The 23202-nt window shown below is 36.5% G+C and overlaps 1 protein-coding gene across 2 annotated transcripts in view; it reads right to left on the bottom strand.

Annotated features, from left to right (window-relative positions):
- Positions 1-940: 940 nt before the first annotated feature.
- The window catches only part of LOC150088528 (ERO1-like protein beta), a 176134-nt gene continuing 153872 nt past the window's right edge, over positions 941-23202 (bottom strand). For both annotated transcript variants that reach the window (XM_090369548.1, XM_090369551.1), the window contains 2 exons: positions 19769-19905; positions 941-1062 (listed from right to left, as the gene is read on the bottom strand). In XM_090369548.1, the coding sequence (XP_090225674.1) occupies positions 996-1062; positions 19769-19905 (204 nt within the window). In that variant the 3' untranslated portion in view covers positions 941-995. The remainder of the gene's footprint in view (positions 1063-19768; positions 19906-23202) is intronic.

Here is a 23202-nt window from a genome sequence, read left to right as displayed (position 1 = left end):
AAACTTGTGCCTCTCAGTGTTCATTAAGTACTGGTAAAAGCAACAAAGTAAAGTGCTTTGCTATGTAATTAACAGATATTTGGAGAGCTAAACAACAATACAGAATTGAGACATAATCACACTTTATGATCTCTTCTTTAAGATCTTCAACTGCGGTAACTAAAGGGAGAAAATTGGGGAAAGGGGAAAACTGATAACTACTGAATTACATGCAGCCAATAATCCTTTTGTTATCACTGGCATGGCTGCGAAGCTAGTGACAGGATTATAAGAAGCACGTAAGTCAGTGGCTTAGCAGCTTACTTCAGTTACCACAATCGAAGATGTCGAAAAAGGATCACAACATATGGTTATGTCTAAATTCTGTGTTGCTATTCTTTAGTTTTTTAAATTAAATAAATATGTTAAATGCATTCAGCAAGGTGTTACTGTTATTCTGTTTAGTGGACCTGCATGATTCAGTTATGCTATTTAGTTCTCATTGCATCAGAAGACAAAAAAGGCTTTGCACAATCATCTGGCCATACTATAGCAGAGGAAAAAATAGTTCTTCAGGTTTGGGACTTATGCTCTATTATTTTACAACAATTTAATACTTTTCTTATTGTATTTTAAAGAAAAGTTTAAAATCAATTATTCTCTGCTTGTACTATTTTTTAGTTTGGCCTTCATTGGCCACATTTTTTTTTCTCTTTAATTTATTAATTTTTCCCCACAGTCTGAGGTTTTCGGTTATAAACATTCCAGGTGGCTAGCTACAAATAAATTTCAAGTATCACTTGTTTTTATTGTTTATTTATTCTTTGGCATTTTTTCTCCTTTTTTTTTTTTAATTTTTGCATAGTCTGATATTCCTGTTTATTTCTATCCTAACATTCCTCTCCATGATAAAAAATAAATTTTTGCTCCAAATATTTTATTTACAAAATATATATATTACCTCATATATATATACATGGTTGCAGGTTCTTCTCGTTTTCATCAATAAAGTATATCTAGTTTAGTTCTGTTTTTGTAAGAAGCCTCCTAAAGTTTTCAAGCATATAGATGCTGTTTGAAATCCTGTAAGAAAAGTTTTATTATTTCATGAAAGGATATTGCCAGGTCATATTCAGTAAAAACATTTTGAACTTTTTATTTGAGGGTGGGGGAGGGGGAGTAAACAGATGCTAAAAGGATTTCAAACTCAAAAGCTTGCCTATTTCTTTAAGAATTCACAGCAGTCAAATTTTTTTCTGGTGCATAAATATGCCTTTCATAAATGGTAATGATCTCTCATATAGTGAAGCTATCACTGCAAATAAACAACTGTACCCAACAAGAAAACAAAGTGGGATAAAAAAAAAGTTCCAAGGCTGAAAACTTTATTTTAATATTAGCATTAGTAGTGGCAAATGATGCAAGAAAGCAAGCTTTATACATCATCAGCCAAAAAAAAACCCCCAACACTTCCCATTTCAACTATTCATCCTGCCTCCATCCCCCCAATAGTTTGTCTAATTCTTCATTGAATTTATTTAAGCTATCAACTTCCACAACTACAGATGGAAGTTTATTCTAGCAAACTTCTGCACATCTATTCTGCAACTGTCCTTCCTCAATTTGAATTTGTGCCCTCTTATGTGCATAGTCTGAACAAGAGAAAGAATCCCATCAGCGTGAGCTTGCTCAATCCATTCAAAGCCTACTCTCCAAACATTGCAATTTGCAGAACTGAAGCATTTCTTGGTAAGAGCACCCCCTTTGTTCCCCTCACCAATCTCATTGACCTTCTCTGTACCCATTCCAGCAGCACTACGTTCTTCCGAAAATGAGGCCTGCGAACTTGTATGGCAGTACTCAAGATATGGCCTGACATATCTTGAGTACTGCCATACATTGTATAAAGCCGTTGCCTTATACAATGAGATAATCATCTCCTTATCTCTGCTAGCAAAATTCCTGTATATCAGGGGCAGCCAACGTAATTTGTGATGCAATCTACCACCTCAAGAATTTCATTGCACATGGTTAATCACATATTGAAAAATGTTTTTTATAAATTTTAAAATTAAATACAATTCAGAATTCTTATTTTAAATTCATACGTATTTAAAATTTTTAATTTATGTGAAGTTTGTGTCTTCATGTCATCTGCAAAGCTTTCAGCATCGGGGATATACTGTGATAAGGCCAACCATAAAGAATCTTCTGTATTCAAGTCCATAAGAATAGAGTGATTCTTCATCTTTGTATGTTTCAAATACAAAAAGGCTAATTCACATAGATATGTGGAACCAAAACAGGAATTTAAAAGTTTACTGCATTTTTTTACATTTGGGTACTTTTCTTGGCAAACATATTTCCAAAAGTCTTTTTCTGATGATATGGCTTTTAGGAAGATATCGTTTTGCAATATAATAATTTCATTTTGAAGTAATATTTTCTCCATATGAAAAATCTCAGCGATTTTTTTCTACAATTTGTTTCATATCTATCATCATCCATTTTCAATCCACTGCAGGATAAAGGCCTTTCTAGCAACTTTCCAGTTCTTTCTGTTTTGTGCAATGGCCATCCATTTACTACCCACAAACTCATGAATTTCATCTATCCATCTCCGCCGTTGTTATCTTCCAGGTTTTCTTCTAGCTCCTCTTGGGTACCATTCTGTTATTTTCTTAGTTCATCTGTCATCATGTCTTCGAGCTATGTGTCTTGCCCAAGACCATTTTAGTTCTTTAGTTTGCTGCCTAATCCATGTGTTTCTCTTCTTATCTAACAGTCTGATTCACAATATAATTCATTCCATTCTTTGCTGTGTAGTTCTCAGCTTCTCTTCCATTCTTTTGGTGAGTGCCCAAGTTTCACTTCCATAAGTCATGGTGGGGAGTATACACTGGTTCATTATTTTACGTTTCAGACAAACTGGGATATTGCTCTTCAGTATGTGACTATATTTCTTGAATGCTATCCATCCAAAATTTATTCATCTCTTGACTTCCAGCCATTTATCATTATTACAGCTAATAACTTGTCCCAGATAAGTATATGACTCCACCTTTTCAATTACTGCTCCTTCAATCATTATGTCTCTTTCTGTGGCATACTTGTTCATCATTACTTTTGTTTTAGCCATATTCATCTTTAGTCTAAAATCCTTACTAACTCTGCATAACTGATTAAGATTTTCCTCTAATTCTTTGGGATCATGGCTTATGACCATAATGTCATCTGTAAATGGTTTATGTACTCTCCATTCACACTGATTCCTTTCTGCGACCAGTCTAATCTTCTGAAAGCTTCCTCAAGGGCAGCAGTAAACAGCTTCGGAGATATTGTCTCCTTTTCGAACTCCTTTCTCAATTTTAAATTTGCTACTGTCTTGGTCTAGTCTAATACAGAGGTAGCGTTCTCATATATTTTATTCAAAATCATAATATATGGGGTATCTATGCTTTGCCTTTCCAGTGCCTGAAACATTGCCTTATGCTGTATGGAGTCCTTATGCTATATCCACAAATGCCAGGCATAATGATGTTTTATATTCATTTGCTTTCTCCATTAGCTGTGATATTACATGAAGGTGATCCATAGTTGAGAATCCTGTCCTAAAGAGAATCCTTGCTCTTCCGGTTGATTCTCATCAAGTATTCTTTCTAATCTGTTAGTAATGACCCTTGTGAACAACTTGTAGATGTGGGATAACAAGCTAATTGGTCTGTAATTTCCAATTTATCTCCTTTCTTATGTAGCAAAACTATGATTGCATTATTCCACTACTTAGGTGTCACACCTTTTCTAATGCACTTTGTGAAGAGCCTTGCCAGTTTTTGTGTTATATCTCTTCCTCACAATTTTAAACACTCTACAGTAACTTCATCTTCCCCCGGGGCTTTCTGATTCTTCATTTTCTTCAATGCATGTTCTACCTCATCAGGAAGAATATCGGGTATGTCGTATGTGTTACTAATTTGCTATCCATCTTCCCCACTGCTGGCATCATTCCTCGCTCCTTGTATAATTCTCTATAGTAGTCTTCTGCTATTTGAATTATGCCTTCTCTGCTATTTATAAGTACACCATTGCCATTCTTCAGTTTCAGTATCATTTGTCTTTCTGTATTACTGCTCATGGCTGCTGATCCTTTGAGGTTTTCCCTTAACGCTTATTCTACTTTTCTTGTGTTAAATCTTCTTATGTCCTCTCTGAGTCTCTTTCTAATGGCTTTGCATAACAGTGTACTCAATTTTCTCCTTTTCAGTGTTTATCTTGCTCTTCATTTGTCGCCTTTGGTTCATCATAACATGTGTTTCTTGACTAATTTTTTCTTCTTTGAATTTCTTTTTCCCTATACGTTTCTTGGGCTTTATCACTTTCAGAAAGTTTTTTTATCACTTTCAGAACATATTTCTCACTATTAAATTCAAAAACAGGATATTTTTGCAAATGATCTTGCATATTTGCAAAATGATCAAAATATTTTTCTTTGAGATCCTTAGCCATTGCCAAAAATTGATATTTATATGCAGAAATACGACTAATCATGTCATCCACATTTTTATGTTTTCCTTGTAATTCCAAGTTCGGATGACTTAATTTCTGGTAAAATCTGCAAAAAAAGACAGAGCACACAACCACTCCATATCTTGTAGCTGCTGATAACCATCTCCCCTTTGATGAACAAATTTTTTTAATTTCATTCAGCAAATTTCGAAATCCCTGTAGAAACTTGCTCCGTCTCAGCCACCTCACATATGTGTGTGATATCAGATCTGGTTGATTTTCATCGAGTTGATTTTGAAAAGTCTCCTTTGAAGAGATTGTCCTCTGATGGAATTCAAGATTTTGAAAGCTGTGTCCATAACACTTTCAGTATTTAATCTTTTGCTGGCTAACACTTGGTGGATGATACAGTTTTAACTCAAAAAATCTGAGAATTCATCATCCTTTTGGCACAATGGGATGATTCTGTTAAGATGCCATTGCTTTAGCTCCATCTGTTAATTTTTTCAATAAAATTTTTGAATGCGTTAAATATATCAAGACCTCTAGTTCTTTCTTTTAATGAAACCATACCCAGCAGTTCTTCTTTAGTGGCAGAATCACTGAAAACCATACGAATAAAAACGAGAAATCGAGCTATATCACTGATGTCTGTAGATTCATCCAGTTGTAAAGAAAAGAACACACAATTAGCAATCTGAGCATGCAATTGTTCGCTCACATTTTTACTCATTTTTTCAATGCATCGCATAACAATATTTTGAGATAATTGCAGATCTTGAAGAGCACTCTTTTAATTTCATTTTTGTTCTTAAAATTTTAAAAAAGAGAATCTGTTATTTCTAAAAATGTACCTGTGATGAATTGACAATCAGAAAATGGTTTGCATTTTTTTGCAAGATTACTCACTTTTAATGATGCTACAGTTACTGCTTTAGATTGTAAATTAGCTGTCACAAAGAAATTTTATTGTGCAAATAATCTGGATTTTAATTTACTTTTTCTAAGGTCACTACTAGACGGAAAATGTGATTGGTATTTACCATGGAGTGTGTTGAAGTGCCTTTATAAATTTCTCTTTTTTGGGTATAGCCACGGAGGCATTGCAAATCAAACAACAACATTTTTCTTTTCATTATAAAAAAGTATTCTAATTCCCACCCTTGATGAAAATGATACATTTTACCCTTTTTTGTAGTATTCATTTTAAATCAAAGGGTATTAAAGTAATGTATAAGTACTATCCAGTTAATAATATTAAGTTAATAAGAAATTGACACATTCACTATGCTCTCCACAATGTAACTGCGTGAATTTTCACTAGACAATATCTACTACTCTTGTCGCCGCAAAGCCTAGTGGCTGTGCGGTGCCAAGAGCAGTCAGTTGGTTCAGGGGCACATAATAATAATAACATTTAGATTTTGACGAATCTATATTTTATATAGAGGGTTTTTCAAAAATGATGGTCACTAATTTAAAGGTGAAAAATACAAACTAAAATAAGCAAAAAAGGTCCCCTGATCATCGGGCTGCAAATGAACTGTTTTCGAGATAATGCACATTTTCTGTTAAGATCCACCACTGACTATGGGAGCACTCTGGGAGGATAGTCTGTATTGCTGAGACCTTGTACACGCTAGATATGGTAGGGGTACACACTGCTATGACTCAGTACACGCTCTTGCAGAGCAACCCTCCTTGTTGAAATTCCTGGATTTTGTTCTATTCTTTCTAACACCCTTTCCTCAACATCAGGTGTTATGCTTCTGGACCTACCTGCTCGTACTCCATGTGCGACGCACCCATGTTCTCCAAGGTGTTGATGTACCCTGATGAATGTGCACCTGTGGGCTGTGTCTTCGGTGTGGAAATGCTTCTTGGTACAAACGTGCAGCCTCGAGTGCACTGCTGTTGGCTTTATCATACATGAAGTGCATGTCCACATACTCTTTGTTGCTGTAACCTCTTTCCATATTGACTATCCTTTGACAAGTACTAGTATTCCTGCTGTGTCTCAGGGCTCTGAGAGAAGGGAAAGGGAGAGAATGAGCATAGCATAACGTAACCTAAACAAACAAGTCAGTGGTGGATCCCAACTAGAAATGTGCAATATCTCAAAAACGATTCACTTAAGGACCCATGTTTACTAGGCTTCTTTTGCATATTGTAGTCTGTACAGTTCACCTTTAAATTATTGACCATCACTTTTGAAACACCCTGTATATTTAAAATTAGTCATGATCGACTGAAATTAAAAAAAACTATGATCAACTTGTTGGTCACCCCTGCTGTATATCATTGACAAAACTCCATGAACTGTCCTAATAGTCTGTCTGCATTGCTCAGAGAACTTCATATCCAACTGCACAATTACCCTCAGGTATTTTTCATTTTCCACTGCTCTGAGTGTAGTACCACTCAATTGGTACGTTTCTCTGGGGTTACTTCTACCTATGCAGTACTTTGCATTTGTCAATGTTAAACTTCAATTGCCATTTCACAACCCACCTGCCTAACTTTTCTAGATCCTATTGCAGTAGCATACTGTCATTCCTGTCATTAAGCACCCTGCCAACCTTTGTATCATCTACAAACATGGACGTTAAGCTTGATATGCCTTCATCAATATCATTGATAAATATAGAAAGCAGCAATAGGGGCATCACCAAACCCTAGGGGAATCCATTAATAACATTAGTTGATGAAGAGTACCACTTTGTCTTCTCCTCTAAACCATTCCTTTATCCATAGCAGCAATTTATCCTTAATGCCACACTGCTTCAACTTGTACAGCAATCTTTCATGTGCAACAGTTTCAAAAGCTTTCCTGAAATCCAAGTATATGATATCAAAATTATTTTTGCATCCAGTCCTTTGTGACCACATTATAGTATCCAATCAAATCGGTCAGACAAGATTTCCCCTTAACAAATCCATGCTGTGTTTAAACTATAACTGCAGTCTTGTCCAGAAGATCCTGCATTATTTCTTTTACCAGTGACTGTTATTTTCCTTGTAACAGGAGTTAAACTAACATGTCTGTAATTACTCGTGTCACCCTTTGATTCCCCCCCCCCTCTGTGAATTGGGGATACATTCACACATCTCCAGTCAGCAGGACCTCCCCTGACTCCAAGGAAGCTCTCATAATTATGGCTTTTGCTTACTTCCTTCACTGCCTCCTTTAATGTAATTGGATAGATCCAATCCACCCCAGATGCCTTTCTTATGTTTAAATTCAAGAATTTCTCTTCCACTTTCCTCTCAGTTATTACAAAATCATTTAGCTCTCTGTTAAAGTTTGATAAACTTCTGGCATTCCCTTTCCTAAAGAATTCCTCATGTATGACCGAAGTTGCAAAATTTTCATTCAGTTTGTCAGCAACTTGAGGAGGAACAACAGCAGTCGAACCAATCCGATTTATCCCCTTTCTTCTAGTGTTTACATAAGTAAAAAAGTCTTTGCTTTTTTTCTTTGCATCCTTCACCAAAGATTTCTTATAATCTGCCTTTGCTTGTCTAACCTTTGTAACTTGTCAGACTAATTTATATCTACAATAGGCTTCTGTGTTGCCTGATAATGCATATGCATTTCATTCATTTTTCTTCTCTGCCACGTGACTCATCAGTTTATCTGACATACATATAGGCCTATACCTTGAAGAGTATTTCTTAGTTAGTATGAAAAGCCTAGTAGCTTCTACGATTAATTCCTTGAATGAATGAAGATGTGCTCTGACCAGAAGAGGCTTAAGTTCTACAAGTTGCAGCATTTGGAGACTAGGCACCTGCGAGGTAATCTAATTGAGGTGTATAAGACCTACAATCTTTTGAGTAGGCTTAATGCTGATGGGATACTTCCACTTGCTCAGATTAGGAACCTGAGGGGGCATAGATTCAAACTGAGGAAAGACAGTTGCAGAACATGTGTGGAAGTTTGCCTTTAGTCAGCAGATGGTTGATTGCTGGAACAGACTTCCATCTGTTGTAGTGGAGGTCAACAATTTAAATAAGTTCAAGGCAGAACTAGACACATATCTGGAGTGAATAGATGGATGAAACGGGAAGGCGTTTTTTTCCCTTTTTTTGGCAGATGCTATATATATATTTGTAGATTGGTTACTCGCACACTAGAAAGACTTTTGTGGATTTATTGGACGATTGTTTTCTATAGCAATATGTTGGAGGGGCAGCCAGAGGGAATAATACTCTTGATCTGATTATCAGCAGTGATTATTCATGCATTAAGAATTTGCATATAAAAGAACCACTAGGCGACAGTGATCATAGTGTACTGATGTGGGGTTTACTTAAAGATATAACTACCATCAAGGGTAAAGGGAAGGGTTTTGCTTTCGTAAAGGTGACTACAGTGGTCTCAGACAGTTTTTAAAACCTATACAGTGGGATCAACTAATGGTTACCAATGATGAATTCTAAATGGAATTTAGAATTCACCAAACTTCAGGGCCTTAATCTTGGAGGCTACTAAGCTTTTCATACCAACTAAGAAATACTATTCGAGGTTCAGGCCTAAATGGATGTCAGATGAATTACTGAGGCTCATGGCAGAGAAGAAAAATACATGGGATGCATAAAAATTATGAGGCGACACAGAAGCCTATGGCAGATATAAGCTAGTCTGTAATCAAATAACAAAGGTTAGACAGGCAAAGGCAGATTATGAGAAATCTTTGGCAAAGGATGCAAAGAAAAACAGCAAAGAGTATTTTATTTATGTAAACTCTAGAAGGAAGGGGATGAATCAAATTGGTCCACTTAAAGATGGTGTGACTATTAATGATCTTGCTCAAGTAGCTGATAAACTGAATGAGTATTTTGCATCTACATTCATACATAAGGAGTTATTCAAGGAGGGGATTGCCAGAAGTTTATCAAACTAACAGGGAGCTAAGTGATTTTGTAATAACTGAGAGCAAAGTGGAGGAGAAATTGTTGAAGTTAAACATAGAAAAGGCACCTGGGGTGGATGGAATCTATCTAGTTATATTAAAGGAGGCAGCGAGGGATGTTAGCAAACACTTAGCCATAATTATGAGAGCATCCTTAGATTCAGGTGAGGTCCCCATGGACTGGAGATGTGTAAATGTATCCCCAATTCACAAAGGGTGACACAAAGAATTACAGACCTGTTATTTTAACTTTTATTCCAGGGAAAATAATGGAGTCACTGGTTAAAGAAGTGATACAGGATCACCTAGACAAGAGTGCAGTAATAGTTCCGACATAGCATGGGTTTGTTAAGGGGGAACCTTGCTGACCAATTTGATTGGATACTACAATGTGGTCACAAAGGAACTGGATGCAAAATATAATTTTGATATCATATACAGTGGATTCCGGTTATTTGGGCCACCGGTTAATCGGGGCAGCCGTTTATTTGGGGCAAATCTTAAAAAACAAAAACCAATCGAGAAAATAGCCAGGGTTTACTTCGCTTAATTGGGTCAAAATGCCGTTTAATCGGGGCAGGAGACCTCAGCACTGGAGATTACCCTACGATTGTCTCCGACCGTACCACGTAGTTCGGTCGGATTTTTGGAGGTCACAACCATAAAACAAATAAAAACAATTAGCAGTCATCTGTTTATTGGGCTTTTCTGTTAGTGCAATCTATCATAAACGGACAGTAAACTCGATCTTATTGAATTTGCGATAATATCGGCAGCTGAAATTCTGTGGGTTATTATGGTATAATGTGTTTACACTTCCATGGAATCTTCAATCATATAAAAAAAATAATTTTCAGAATCTTCTCTTCATTCCTATTTTTAAAGCTTCCTAATTTGTTACTCCGTTCTCACTTGCGCGTGTTGTGTTACGTGCAATTTGTGTGTGCCCTCTTCTTTGTTATTGATTGCTTATCTTTTTACTGTTTTAAATTTCAGCCCCCACCAACAAATGTCAGTGAACAGAAATGTCAACTAGTTTAGTTAGTATGTACATATTACAGTACGTATTAATTATCCCGATTATCACGTATATTCTTCCGATTTTCACGTATCATTTAATTTTTTAATTGGTAAGGTAATAAAGGGTAAATTTGTGCTTAATATATCTTTACTTTTATAGCCTGTGGATAATATTCCTCCTATTTTCGCTAATTAGAATCGCTGTTTAATAGAATTAAAATTCAATTCACAAACGTGATCATAATGACCGGCGCTTATTGCACATCGCACTATTTTGAGTTCGTCGTAACGTGATTTGATTGTACAGTGAACTAATTGTAAAGGGGGGGGGTAAATTGTATTTTTAACTATTTAAGTGAAACTTCGGATAATTGGGGCAGCCGCTTAATCGGGCCAAAATGCACTAGTCCCGATGTGTCCCAAATAACCGGAATCGACTGTACTTGGATTTCAGGAAAGCTTTTGATACTGTTGCACATGGAAGACTGCTGTACAAATTGGAGCAGTGTGGCATTAAGCGCAAGTTGCTACAATGGGTAAAGGGATGGTTGAGTGGGAGAAGACAGAGAGTGGTAATGAATGGAAGCTGCTCTACGCAGACTAATGTTATTAGTGGAGTCAGCCAGGGTTTGGTGCTGGGCCCATTGTTGTTTTGTGTATTTATCAATGATATCGATGGAGGTATATCAGGCTTAATGATCAAGTTTGCAGATGATATCGAGGTTGGCAGGGTTGTTAATGACAGTAAGGACACTATGCTACTGCAACAGGATCTAGAAAAGATAGGCAGATGGGCTGAGAAGTGGCAACTGAAGTTTAACATTGACAAATGCAAAGTACTGCATATGGATAACCCAAGAGAAATGTACCAACTGTGTGATACTATAATCAGGGAGGTGGAGAATGAAAATGACCGGGGGTAATTGTGCAGTCAGATATGAAGTTCTCTGAGTAGTGCAAATGGACTGCTAGAGCATGTCATGGAGTTTTGTCAATGATATATAAGAATTTTGGTAGCAGAGACAAGGAGGTGATTATCCCTTTGTATAAGGCAATGGTCAGTCTGCACCTTGAGTACTGTGTACAGGTCTGGAGGCCTCATTTTAGGAGTATGTAGAGTTGCTGGTGTACAGAGAAGGGCAACAAGATTGGTGAGAGGAACAAAGGAGTGTATTTACGAAGAAAGGCTTATGTTCTACAAGTTGCAGTATCTGGAGACTAGGCATCTGTGAGGTGTATAAGGCCTTGAATGGTTTGAGCAGGCTCAATGCTGACGGGATACTTCTGCTTGCTCAGACTAAGAATCTGAGGGGACATAGATTCAAATTGAGGAAAGACAGCTGTAGAATAGATGTGTGGAAGTCTGCCTTTAGCTAGAGGGTAGTTGATTGCTGGAACAGACTTCCATCCCTTGTTGTGGAAGTTGATTGCTTAAATAAATTTAAGGCTGAACTAGACAAACATTTGGAGTGACTGGATGGGCAAAATGGGAAGGTTTTTTTTTTTTTTTTTTTTTTTTTTGGCTGTTGGTGTATAAGCTTGCTTTCTTGCATCATATGCCTCTACTAATGCTAATGTTTACCATTTAGGAATTTCTGATGGTAACATCATCAGTTGGTACCACTGTATAGTATTTAAAAACTGTCTGAGACCACTGCAGTCAAGTTTATGATAGCAAAATCTTTTGCCTTACCCTTGATGGTAGTAACATCTTTAAGTAAATCGTAAATAATTACACTGTGAACACCACCACTTAGTGGTTGTTTTATCTGGAGATTTAAACAAATATAATATTATGATAATTGCACATCACATTTTTCAAATTGATGACCTTGGCTATTTACACATTTAATTTTTTCTTTAGAAATTTCCTTGATCGAATGTAGTATTTATTGTAACTTGTAAAAAAATTCTGTAATACTTCATAAGAAACTCATTGTCCTTTTAATGAGTTCTTTAATTTGTGAAAAAGAAAAAAAATAAATAAAACCACATGACACATGATCAGGATGAAAATGGAGAATGCTGTTAGACAGTTACAGATTGTTAAGAAGGGTTGTCAAGAATTACTGTAACACAATTTGTTGAAGTATTGTTATGAAGTAATTCCAAATTTTCATTATCCACAGATCAGGTCTCTCACTTCTGATTTTATCTCTCAGGTACTTAATGATTTCTAAGCATATAGCATTATTAACAGTGTTACCTCTATATAAATTCCTAGTGAATTATGCCATTACAGTCAAAAAGTAAGTATAGCATAAATTAAAGTTTAAAGAAACATTTAAACTGCAAAATAAATAATGCTGTTAATGGAGTTAAGGTTAAGGCAAGGTGCTATTTTGCTCCTATGAACCTTACTATGCCAAAAAAAAAAAAAAAAGAAAAAAAATAAATCCCCTCCATTCTTTTATTTTATTTAGTTTTTTCTGTCCTTACAGTTTAATTTGAATGCTTATGTCCACCACTTGGATTCTTCATTATGTTTTTATTTATTCTGTCACTTGGTTTATAGTAATAATAATTAATTTAATCATTTGAGTTATATAAAGCGTTTAGGGTGTAAGTCTCAAGCTATGGAAAAGTCTAGACTATGTACAAGTATAGTGCGAAAGCATCAATAATACATAGCCAAATCTGATTGAACAGAATATTAGCAAAGCGGCATCGTTTTAAGTTATATCTCATATTGTGATATATCTCATATATCATTATATCTCATTCAGACTATAAAGCGTAAGCCTACGCTTTATAGTCTAAATACATCATACACCATCAAGCATCTCTCATATTGTGGAGTTATACTTCATAACTGTTTTGCCATCATTGCATCACTCGGATACCTACCCACCCCACCGAAGAAGGGCCAAATAGCCCTGACACGGTGCTGTCTGGGTGGTGGTATCCATCTGAGAATAAGTAACATTAGTCTTCTCTTCAGGTGAAGCGTTACTTATTCAAAGTAGTGCAATATCATGGCAACTCATTGTGAAGGTATTCACAATATGAGATAAACTTAAAACGATGCCGCTTTGCTAATATTCTGCTCATTCAGATTTGGCTATGTATTATTGATGCTTTTGTACTATACTTATACATAGTCATTTGAGTTATTTAAGTTCAGTTTCTATGTATTATTATTTTTTAGTTTTGAGTTGCATATTTGCATGTTTTTTTTTGGATTTCCTGATTTAGAATCTAAATCTAAATTTTGTTTATTATGTTTCTAATTTATTCTATAGAGGGCAGTAGCCATAGCATATTTTATGTTTGGTTCTTTATTTCTCTTAATGTTCAGGGCACATCAGGACATTGACCAATATTTTTCTAAGAGAGCATTAACTCTTTTTCAGAGTTCAAAATTGCTGGTGTCTGTGAAAAGATAGTTCTTGTGGGCTCTTTTTTTTATTTATTTATTTTTTTGTGGTTTTATTTTATGTTATTTAGTAGCACTTGTTTTTTGGGCAAGGACTGTGTGTTCATTCCCCCAGGGTGAGTGTTGCTTTAGTTCTTTTTATGTTTATTTGATTCTTTATTTTTTGTTTTGGCATAGGGATGGTGAGGTTCACATGAACAAAATAGCACCTTCCCTTACCCCTAACTCTATTAAATGCAGTAATTATTTTGCTGTAATTTTTTTTGTTGTTTTAAGTGTCTCTTTAAAATTTAATTTAAATGATATAATTATATCTTCATTCTCCATAATATTAATCTGTATAACTTTATCTTTAGACCTCTCAGTCTGAATTTTTTTTCTTTTGTAGACTTCCATTCAGAAGATTACATATTTTATTCATAGGTCATAAAGAATGGCATGTTTAATCTCCTATCATTCTCAGAAATCCTGTATCATAAGTAGCCTTTCATTTACCATTGAAGTTAAACTCATTTCTTGAAGACAGATAATGGCAAGAGTATAGTGGGTAATAAGATTGTGAACATTTATTACTTTGGAAATCTCTGCAGTTCCAAATTGTCAGATGGATATCTGAATTATCAAATGAACTTGAAAATATAGATATCCTGCCTTTACATTGGCTGGAGGATTTGGTGAACTGAAGGTGAGTATGATATATCAAGTTGGTACAAATGTGTCTTCCTTTTTTAATCAGAATTTTCTTGGCTTCTTCTATGACGTTTTGATCTTTTAGTTCTTGGACAGTTTCTTCATATGTGATGTGTATGAGAATCTCACCCTGCTTGAAACCCTTTGAAGTATTTAAAGTGGAATGAGTGGAGACTTGTTAATGACTGCAACGATACTACACCAATCATTATAAACTTTTATTGAAATAAAATAAAATAAATTAAAATTGTTAATAATAATAATAATAAGTAAAATGAATAGTATAATTAATCCAAATAGCACTGATAAAATAAGATACACTGTCTGTACAATAAAAAAATACAATATATACAATGAAATAAAACAATATAGATCACAGCATAAAAGCAATAAAACACCGAAGCTTTCTTTATCAACAGTAAAGTTTAACGTACAGTGCATCCTTAAATATCAGCAGGCTCATGGTTCACAGCACATGTTTCCACAAGAGCATGGGCAGTACCCTCCATATGTGCACTGGAACCGGTAATAACTCGGGAGCGTGCCAGGCAGAACCGTTCATCCTGTTTAAGAACCACAGCTTCAAAGAGGGGATGAATGTGGACTCCCCTGTCTCTATTAATATCGTTACACTCAGAGGAGCAAATTTGCAAGCTCTTGAGCCACTTGCGGTCCCAAAATCTTTGTGACCAGTCGACAATAACAGCTTTGTCAGGAGAGATTTGACGATTCCCCTCCCAAAAATGCTCTGGCATCAAATCTCTCCTGACGAAGCTGTTATCGTCAACCGGTCACAGAGATTTTGGGACCACAAGTGGCTTGAGAGTTTGAAATGCTCCTTTGAGCATAACAATATTAACAGAGACAAGGGAGTCCGCATTCATCCCCTCTTCAAAGCTGTGGTTCTTGGAGGGGATGACCGGTTCTGCCTGGCATGCTCCTGAGCCATTTCCAGTGCTTGTTTGTTATTTGGTTTTTAGGAGCATTAGCAACTAAGGCCATATTGCTCCGGGGATATGTGGTAGTCATTTCCTGACATTTCCGCATCCTCCGTATTTGGTGGTCACAGGCTCGAACCCCGGTCTAATCAAGAAGCGTGTGCTACGCACTGCTGCATTTCCAGTGCGCATATGGAGAGTACTGCCCATGCTCCTGTGGAAACATGAGCATGCTGATATTTAAGGATGTACTGTACATTAAGCTTTACTGTTGATAAAGGAGGTGGACGCCTCTGAAAGCTTCGTTGTTTTATCACTTTTATCTTGTGATCTATATTGTTTTATTTCATTGTATATATTTTATTTTTATTTTATTGTGCAGACAGTGTATCTTATTTTATCAGTTTTATCCAGCTTAATTATACTATTCATTTTACTTATTTTTATCTTATTATTATTATTACCAATTTTAATATATTTCAATAAAAGTTTATAACGGTTGGTGTAGTATTGTTGCAGTCATTATGAACATGAACATATTCCCAACCTCTGAGGCCTATTTGAAGGGGAAAAAAAAAGAAAAAAAAAAAAAGTGGAGACTTTTACATAAATACCTCCAAAGGTTGTTATTTTCTAGGGCAGTTCAGAGTGCCAATGATCAAATGTTTCAGTAAGGAAATCTGATTTTAATTGTTGTGTCATTATTGGTGGGTGGGCTAACAGCATTTGCTACGCACTTTTGAATTAAAAATGGCAAGAACTTACTAACACTGTCTGCTCTGTCATGAATGTATGATTAGAAATGTTGGGCAAGCTGTTTGAAGTGTCTTCTTCCTTCTGTCATTTGGCAGTGGAAGGATTCTGATCAATTTGCTATCTGGTAAAGTACATTGTAGCTCCTTTTAGCTCCAGGAGTGAGAGCTTTTCCTCCTTGGTTACTGGTCCCACTACAAGTTTTTTTTTTATTTTTTTATTTGGTAGTTGTTGGCACATCGGCTTCTGTGGCCATAATGCACCTCCCAAGGTTTTTGCAGTACTTTGATCCAAGCCCGAGGCAGGATTCAAACCCGTGACCTTTGGGTTGCTAGGCAGGCACTTTACCCACCCGGCTAGCCCGGTCGGCCCCACCACAAGGTAACAGGAGCAGTATCACCTAATGACTGAGCGGCTGAGAGTTAGTATATTAGTGATTAGTCCTTGTTAATGAGAGAGAGAGAGAGAAAGAGAGATTGTCTCTTTGCTCAGATGAAAACTGTTCTGAAAGGAAGATAGCTACATATCAGAGCTGAAAATCACTAGAATGCTTAGCACTCAGGATACTTAATCTAAATGACTCAATCTAAACATCATTAAAAACATTATTTGGCAGACCATGCATGGTCTCCCACACCTCATAGCATCCTCAATGAAATATCATCAATCTTTCAAATGCTTGTACTATTCAAATATCCTACCTCTTAATAAGACTTTTCTTTTTCATTTCTACTGTCTCAGAGGATAACTTTGTCAATAAAAAAAGGTAAACAATCTTTGTTCAAAAAGTGACATTTTAAGAAACAATACTGTCAGCAGAATGACAGCCATTTTGTTGCCGTATTAGTGAACAGATATCAGAGGCCTCCGTAGCCGAGTGGGCAGGAGCGGGAGTGCAGTAGCACACGCTCTTTGAGTAGACCGGGGTTCAAGCCTCTGACTGCTGAATACGGTCGATCTGCCAACCCGCACTGGACCAGCGTGGCAGATTATGGTCCATTTCCCTCAACATGAATTGTTGAGGAGGCTTCCATCCTGCAGTGGGTTGATAATGGCTGCACTTTACTTTTTTACTTTTTTTATCCCCATCAATGAAGCACTTATGATGGTTCAACTCACAATATGAAAAATGCCAAAGTGTTAAGTCCAGGGGTGTATTCTGGGGTGGGCATATGTGTTCCTAGGTCGATCTAAAGAAAAAAAAAAAAACACACTCAAAAACCTTGTTGTCATCCCCGCCCCCCCAACAATGATACCTGGATACAACAGTCAAACATAAATATATTTTAAGTGAACCTAATTAAGTTGTACCTCTCTTATTTTAAATATGCATAAAACTTTTATGAGGTTTTTTTTCCTTTTTTCAAATTATATTAGCCTCCCAATATGAGAGATCAATGCCATTTATGAAAGAACTGCCTTTTCTCACTCTTTTGTTCATTTATCTTTCTTAGAAGGCATGCAAGCACTGTCCATTTTATAAGGTAAAAATTTTGGTAAGTCAGAATGTTCTAGATTTGATACTTGAATAGTTAAAATTATGAAAAGTAGAATGACTTTCTTATCCTCTCATTCTATGTTTCTCAGACAACTGCAACCGTCTCAATGCTTACAGAACAAACTTTTCTTACCAAGAGTTGCTCAATCCAAAACACTATTACCAATGTTAATATGCCAAAAAATATATAAATCTTTTAGATATATGACAGATTAACCTTTCAGTAGTGCTATTTATTTGAGAGCAGTGCAGTGTGATTGCAACTCATGGAAAAGAAAATTCTGCTGTGGGCATTAAGACCTTTGCATTTACTAGGCAGTTTAAATCCTGCCAGCCCCAACACACACACACACACACAAGAAGAAGAAGAAGACAAAAAAATCCCACTTTTTATAATTTTGAAGGCAAAATAGCATTAGCTATTTTATAATTTCAAAGGTGCATAATAATGAATAAATTTTTCATTAACCAACATTTTTTTGCAAATATTCAAGCAATATTCAGTTATTTAATTAATCATCATAAGGAAAGCAGGCCTTGTGCCTTCAAAATTAGAATTGGGGGGAACTGTTGTTTGAATACAACTGTTTTCAGCATTTTTCCTCATAGTAACAACAAAGATCAGCAGCCCAGAATTGTCTGTGTCTATGAAAATTTTCAACTAGTATATTAATCACCAATTGACATCATTTATGTGGCAATGACAAGGCAATAGATATTGCATATGAAAAATCAATGACATTTAGGATGTCTCTTTGTAAGTTTACCGGGGCATCAGTGACTGGAAAAATGCACCATGTCATTTATGAAATGATTCTAGTCTCATTTTTAATTACACTGATATCAATTCCCATCTACACTGAAAGGACAGAATTCATGGGATCCTGGGCAACACAATACTCTCACCTCTCTCGCTAGTGTACAAACTCACTGCTTGGCAGGTATATAGGTACACTGCATTCACGTAGACGGCAATTCGATATCAGTATGGATAAAAGTTGTGACTTAACTGACTTTGTAAGAGGGATGATAGTGGGTGCCCAACACGAGTCACTCTATCGTGGAGGTGGTACAGAAGTTGCACTATCCCTATTCGACAGTATCAAGAGTATCAGGAATACACCATTTCCAGAATAACATCTCATCGCGGATAGCGCTGTGGCCGGAGAAAAGAGGTGGATGAACATGGCCGCCGATGTCTGTGTTGCATTGTTTCAGCCAACTGGAGAGTGACAGTAGCACAAATTACCACTGACTTCAACAAGGAACGTGCCAGAAATGTATCCACCAAGACCATCAGGCGATCATTAGCCGCAATAGGTTATGGAAGCCGCTGACCCTCGACAAAGGACTCTACACCTCAACTGGGTGAAAGACCATTGTCACTGGACCTTGAATGATTGGAGATGGATCTCCTGGTCTGATGAGGATACCATCTCAGATGTGGTATTTCCATTTGTCTCATTTACAGTTATTTTGAGCAGAGGAGAGGGTGCTTATCTGGTAGAACAAATCACAAATTTACCTTACCATGAAATATGGCTTCCACATCTGAGATGGTATCCTCAAGCCTCTCTAAAACATCTAGACTCTGTCCAAAGGAAGGCAGCACTTCCTTTGGACAGATTAATTAATGCTCTCTCTCTCAAAATCACACAGACATTCAGTTTCTGCTGCATGCCCTCTCTACAAATATTTCTATGGACGCTGTTCTTTTGTAATTCCTTCTTTCTTCCAAAGTAAACAACATCTATTCACAATTCAACTCGAAACTTAGTGAACTAACTTGTTCACTTCTCCTTTACACTTCTGTTCTTCAGAACAATCTTCTTTCTTATGTATTTCATGAATATTATAATGCAAAGTAAACTTGTTGTAGTATTTGTTGTTTTCTCAACTTTCAGCTTACTCATGAGTATTAGAAGTTCCAATGCCTTTCATGTTTGGAGTAACCATAAAAAATAATAATAAATAAATAATTTTTTTTGCATTTTGCAAGCAAGATAGAAATCCTACATATAGCCATTACACTTTTTTAAGTTTTCTTTTCCTCTCATATTAAATATTAATAATGATTGATATTTCAGTTTACCTTCCAAATGCATTCAAGAGGGACACAATTTCTGTCCTTGTAAGGTGAAATTTACAGTCATTCATTGAATTTGCATTAAGGTCAATACCAGGGTGATCAGAGAATAGTATCTTGAGAGCTGTGCCTAATCCTTGAACCTGAAATGGGTTGATATTACTATACAACCAACAGTAGTGCTATATATATATAATAAATTAAAACTGATAAGAGTTTAAAACTTGTTAAAAGTGGCTCATATAATTCATTTTTAATAAACTTTAAAATTGAAATAAATAAGCAGGGATTGAATTTAAAGTGAATTTAAAGGAAAGATAAATAACAAAATGCAATAATTAATACCAGCAAGACAGCAGCATTGTTTAGAAATGAGTAGAGCATTTGATATTGATAAATGAATATATGGAGAGAGAAGGAAAAGCAAAAAGTACCACAGTTAAGTGATGCTGCGTAATGCAATAAGTGTAATTGCCCTTTACAGTAACAGAAGAAAGGCAAGGTTTTTCCCCCTACAGTATTTTCTAATCACTCTTACTAGCCAACTTCAGTTATCCCTCACCACCACACAAATCTCTCTCTCTATATATATATACTCTTCAGTACGTAAAGCTGATCCACTACGTTCATTACTCCTCTTTGATAGTGAACATGTCAGCTAAATCTATGTAGTTACGTTTGAATGAAATACTGAAAAGCATCAGCATTTTATTCAAACAGAAAAGACAAAGTTAGCTGATTATGACAGTTTTAAACCTACTTTAATCCACACAACTTTTTCTTTCTTGTTTGTAAACCCGAAAGTTATTAAAACTTGTAATACTGTAGACTGAAGACAGAAAATACATCTTCTGTCGGCTTGAATTTCTGTAGATTGTAATTTTCAGGAAACATATATGAAAAAGGTTGTTCATAAATGAAGAGGAAGAGTTTGGAGTTGAACTGTGAATGGTTGTTGACTATTTGATACAGACGTTTCGACTAGTTTGGAAGAAAGAGGTGGATTTTCTCATAGGATATCTGTAGGAAAGTCATGAAACAAAAAAATGAACATCTGTGTGATAGAGAATATCTTGTATTCTCAATTACACAGATATATACACCGATGAGCCAAAACATTATGACCACCTACCTAATATGTTGGTCCTCCACGTGAAGCCAAAACAGCTCGTACCCGGCGAGGCATGGACACTACAAGATTTCTAAATGTGTCTTGTGGTATCAGGTACCAACACGTAACCAGCAGATCCTTTAAATTCTGTAAGGTCCGTGGTTGAGATGCCGCAGATTGGAGTTGCTGTCCCAACACAAACCACAGATGCTCAATGGGTTTGATATCTGGGGAATTTGGAGGCCAGAGCAATAACTGGAAGTCTACTTCATGTTCTGCGAACCAGTCTCGAACAATCCGGGCCGTGTGGCATGGCACGTTATCCTGCTGAAAGACTGCACCGCCAGAGGGCACGGCCGCTGCCATGAAAGGGTGTGCCTGATCAGCAATGATATTTAGGTAGGTGGTAGACATCAGAGTCCCTGGCACATGGATGACTGGACCCAGGGTATCCAAGCAGAACATTGCCCAAAGCATGACACTGCCGCCACCTGCTTGTTTTCATCCCATGGTGCATCCAGACACCATCACTTCCCCAGGTAAACAATGAATATGTATCCGACCATCCACATGGTGCAACAGGAAACGTGATTCATCAGACCAGACAACCTTCCAATCAGTCAAGGTCCAGTTTCGATGCTCGCATGCCCATTGTAGGCACTGTCGCCGGTGAACCATGGTTAGCATGGACCCTCCTGCCTGGAGCTGCCTGCGGCAATGCAGCCCCATTTTCAGCAGGGTTTGATGTGTGTGTTGTGACACATTACTTCCATCACCAGCATTCCAATTACAGGTGAATTGTTGCACCACAGTTGCCACGTACTATCCGGGAAGCCTTCGCTCACCTCGAGCATCGATGAGCCGTGGTCTTCCAACACCTTGTCGGCGGTTCGTGGGTTTTCCCTCCTCTGACCACTTTCAGTAGGTACTAACCCCGGCTGACCGTGAGCACCCTACCAGCTGTGCCATTTCGGATATGCTGACCCAATCATCTGGCTATTACAATTTGGCCTTTGTCAAACTCGCTTAAGTCTGCTGCTGCCTTTCCCATGTGAAGAACAAGAGTAACACTGATTAACGGAGCTCAGCATCAGGTGTTTTTTTTATAGCGTGTCTCGACCCGCACGCGCACACACCATAGTTCACATGCAGTTGCTTCGATTTGCATAACAACTCTCTGGTCATAATGTTTTGGCTCATCGGTGTATATACATAAAAAATACTGAGTGAGTATGTAAGTAAAACTAATTTCATTTGGATAAAGTCCAGGAGTTGAAGAGGGTTTTTGGGGAAATCACCCCAAATGTGGGAACAATATTTCTTGAGTAGACCAAATTTGAAATTTGCACTTGTAGTGGATGTTTAGAAGGCAAGTAACACTGAGAATGAAAGAGAAAGTCAAGTTATTTTTTTGGAAAGGATAGAAATTAGTCATTCTCAGTAAGGATGTGTGATTTTGTCTAAAAATCTGATGGTTGTTGAAGTTGTTCTCAGGAGCAAAAGGTCCTCTCTCTCTCTTTGCAGGAAATAAGACAAGAACAAGTTCAGAAGAATTTAAGTTTTTAAGCAAGTAAGAAACAGATTGATATTTGAGAAGCTATAACTGTTGACAAGGGTAATGTTTGTTGAATTAGAAAGTGGAATACAATATGAAGGGTAGTCAATAAGTATTTACCTTCACCTAGAAATATTTGAACTACAGATTTGATATTATGCATATATACTACTGTCTCATTAATTAATGTGCATGCGTGTTTCTTAAATTTTTAAAACACACACACTCACACACACAGTGTTTCAAAATTATGTCTACACATTTTAAAAATTTATATTTAATGAACAATATGCACCAATTTAATTTTCTTAAACTCATTTTGTAGTTTAAAAATAGACAATTTTTTAACAAAAATTTAATTTTTGCTTTATTTTATAGATACCTCTAAGACGATGCAGAGTATCCAATTAAGTTTTGAAGAAAGAAAGGCAATTATAAAATGGTATTGGAAATATGAAAATGTTCAGCATGCTTGAAAATCATGATATGAAACAAAAGCGCCCACATGTTTAACAATTACTCATTTGCGGGATAAATTTGAGGAGCATGGAACCATTCAGAATATCAATGACTTAGCATGTGGCAGGAAGAGGACATCCAGAAGGAATGAAAATGTTGAAGCTGTAAGAAATGTGATCTTGTGAGACAGTGTTCACAAGAGCTAGGTTTAAACCATACAAGTGTTTTTAGAATGATGAAGGAATTAAACTTTAAGTCATTTATACTTTGATTAGTGCATGAAATCCAGGAAGATGAATCAGATCAACGACTGCA

This window comes from Mastigoproctus giganteus, chromosome 3 (genome assembly GCF_048544385.1).
Source record: "Mastigoproctus giganteus isolate SK-2022 chromosome 3, ASM4854438v1, whole genome shotgun sequence".
Taxonomy (NCBI): Eukaryota; Metazoa; Arthropoda; class Arachnida; order Uropygi; family Thelyphonidae; genus Mastigoproctus; species Mastigoproctus giganteus.
This window is presented reverse-complemented; position numbering and strand designations above follow the sequence as displayed.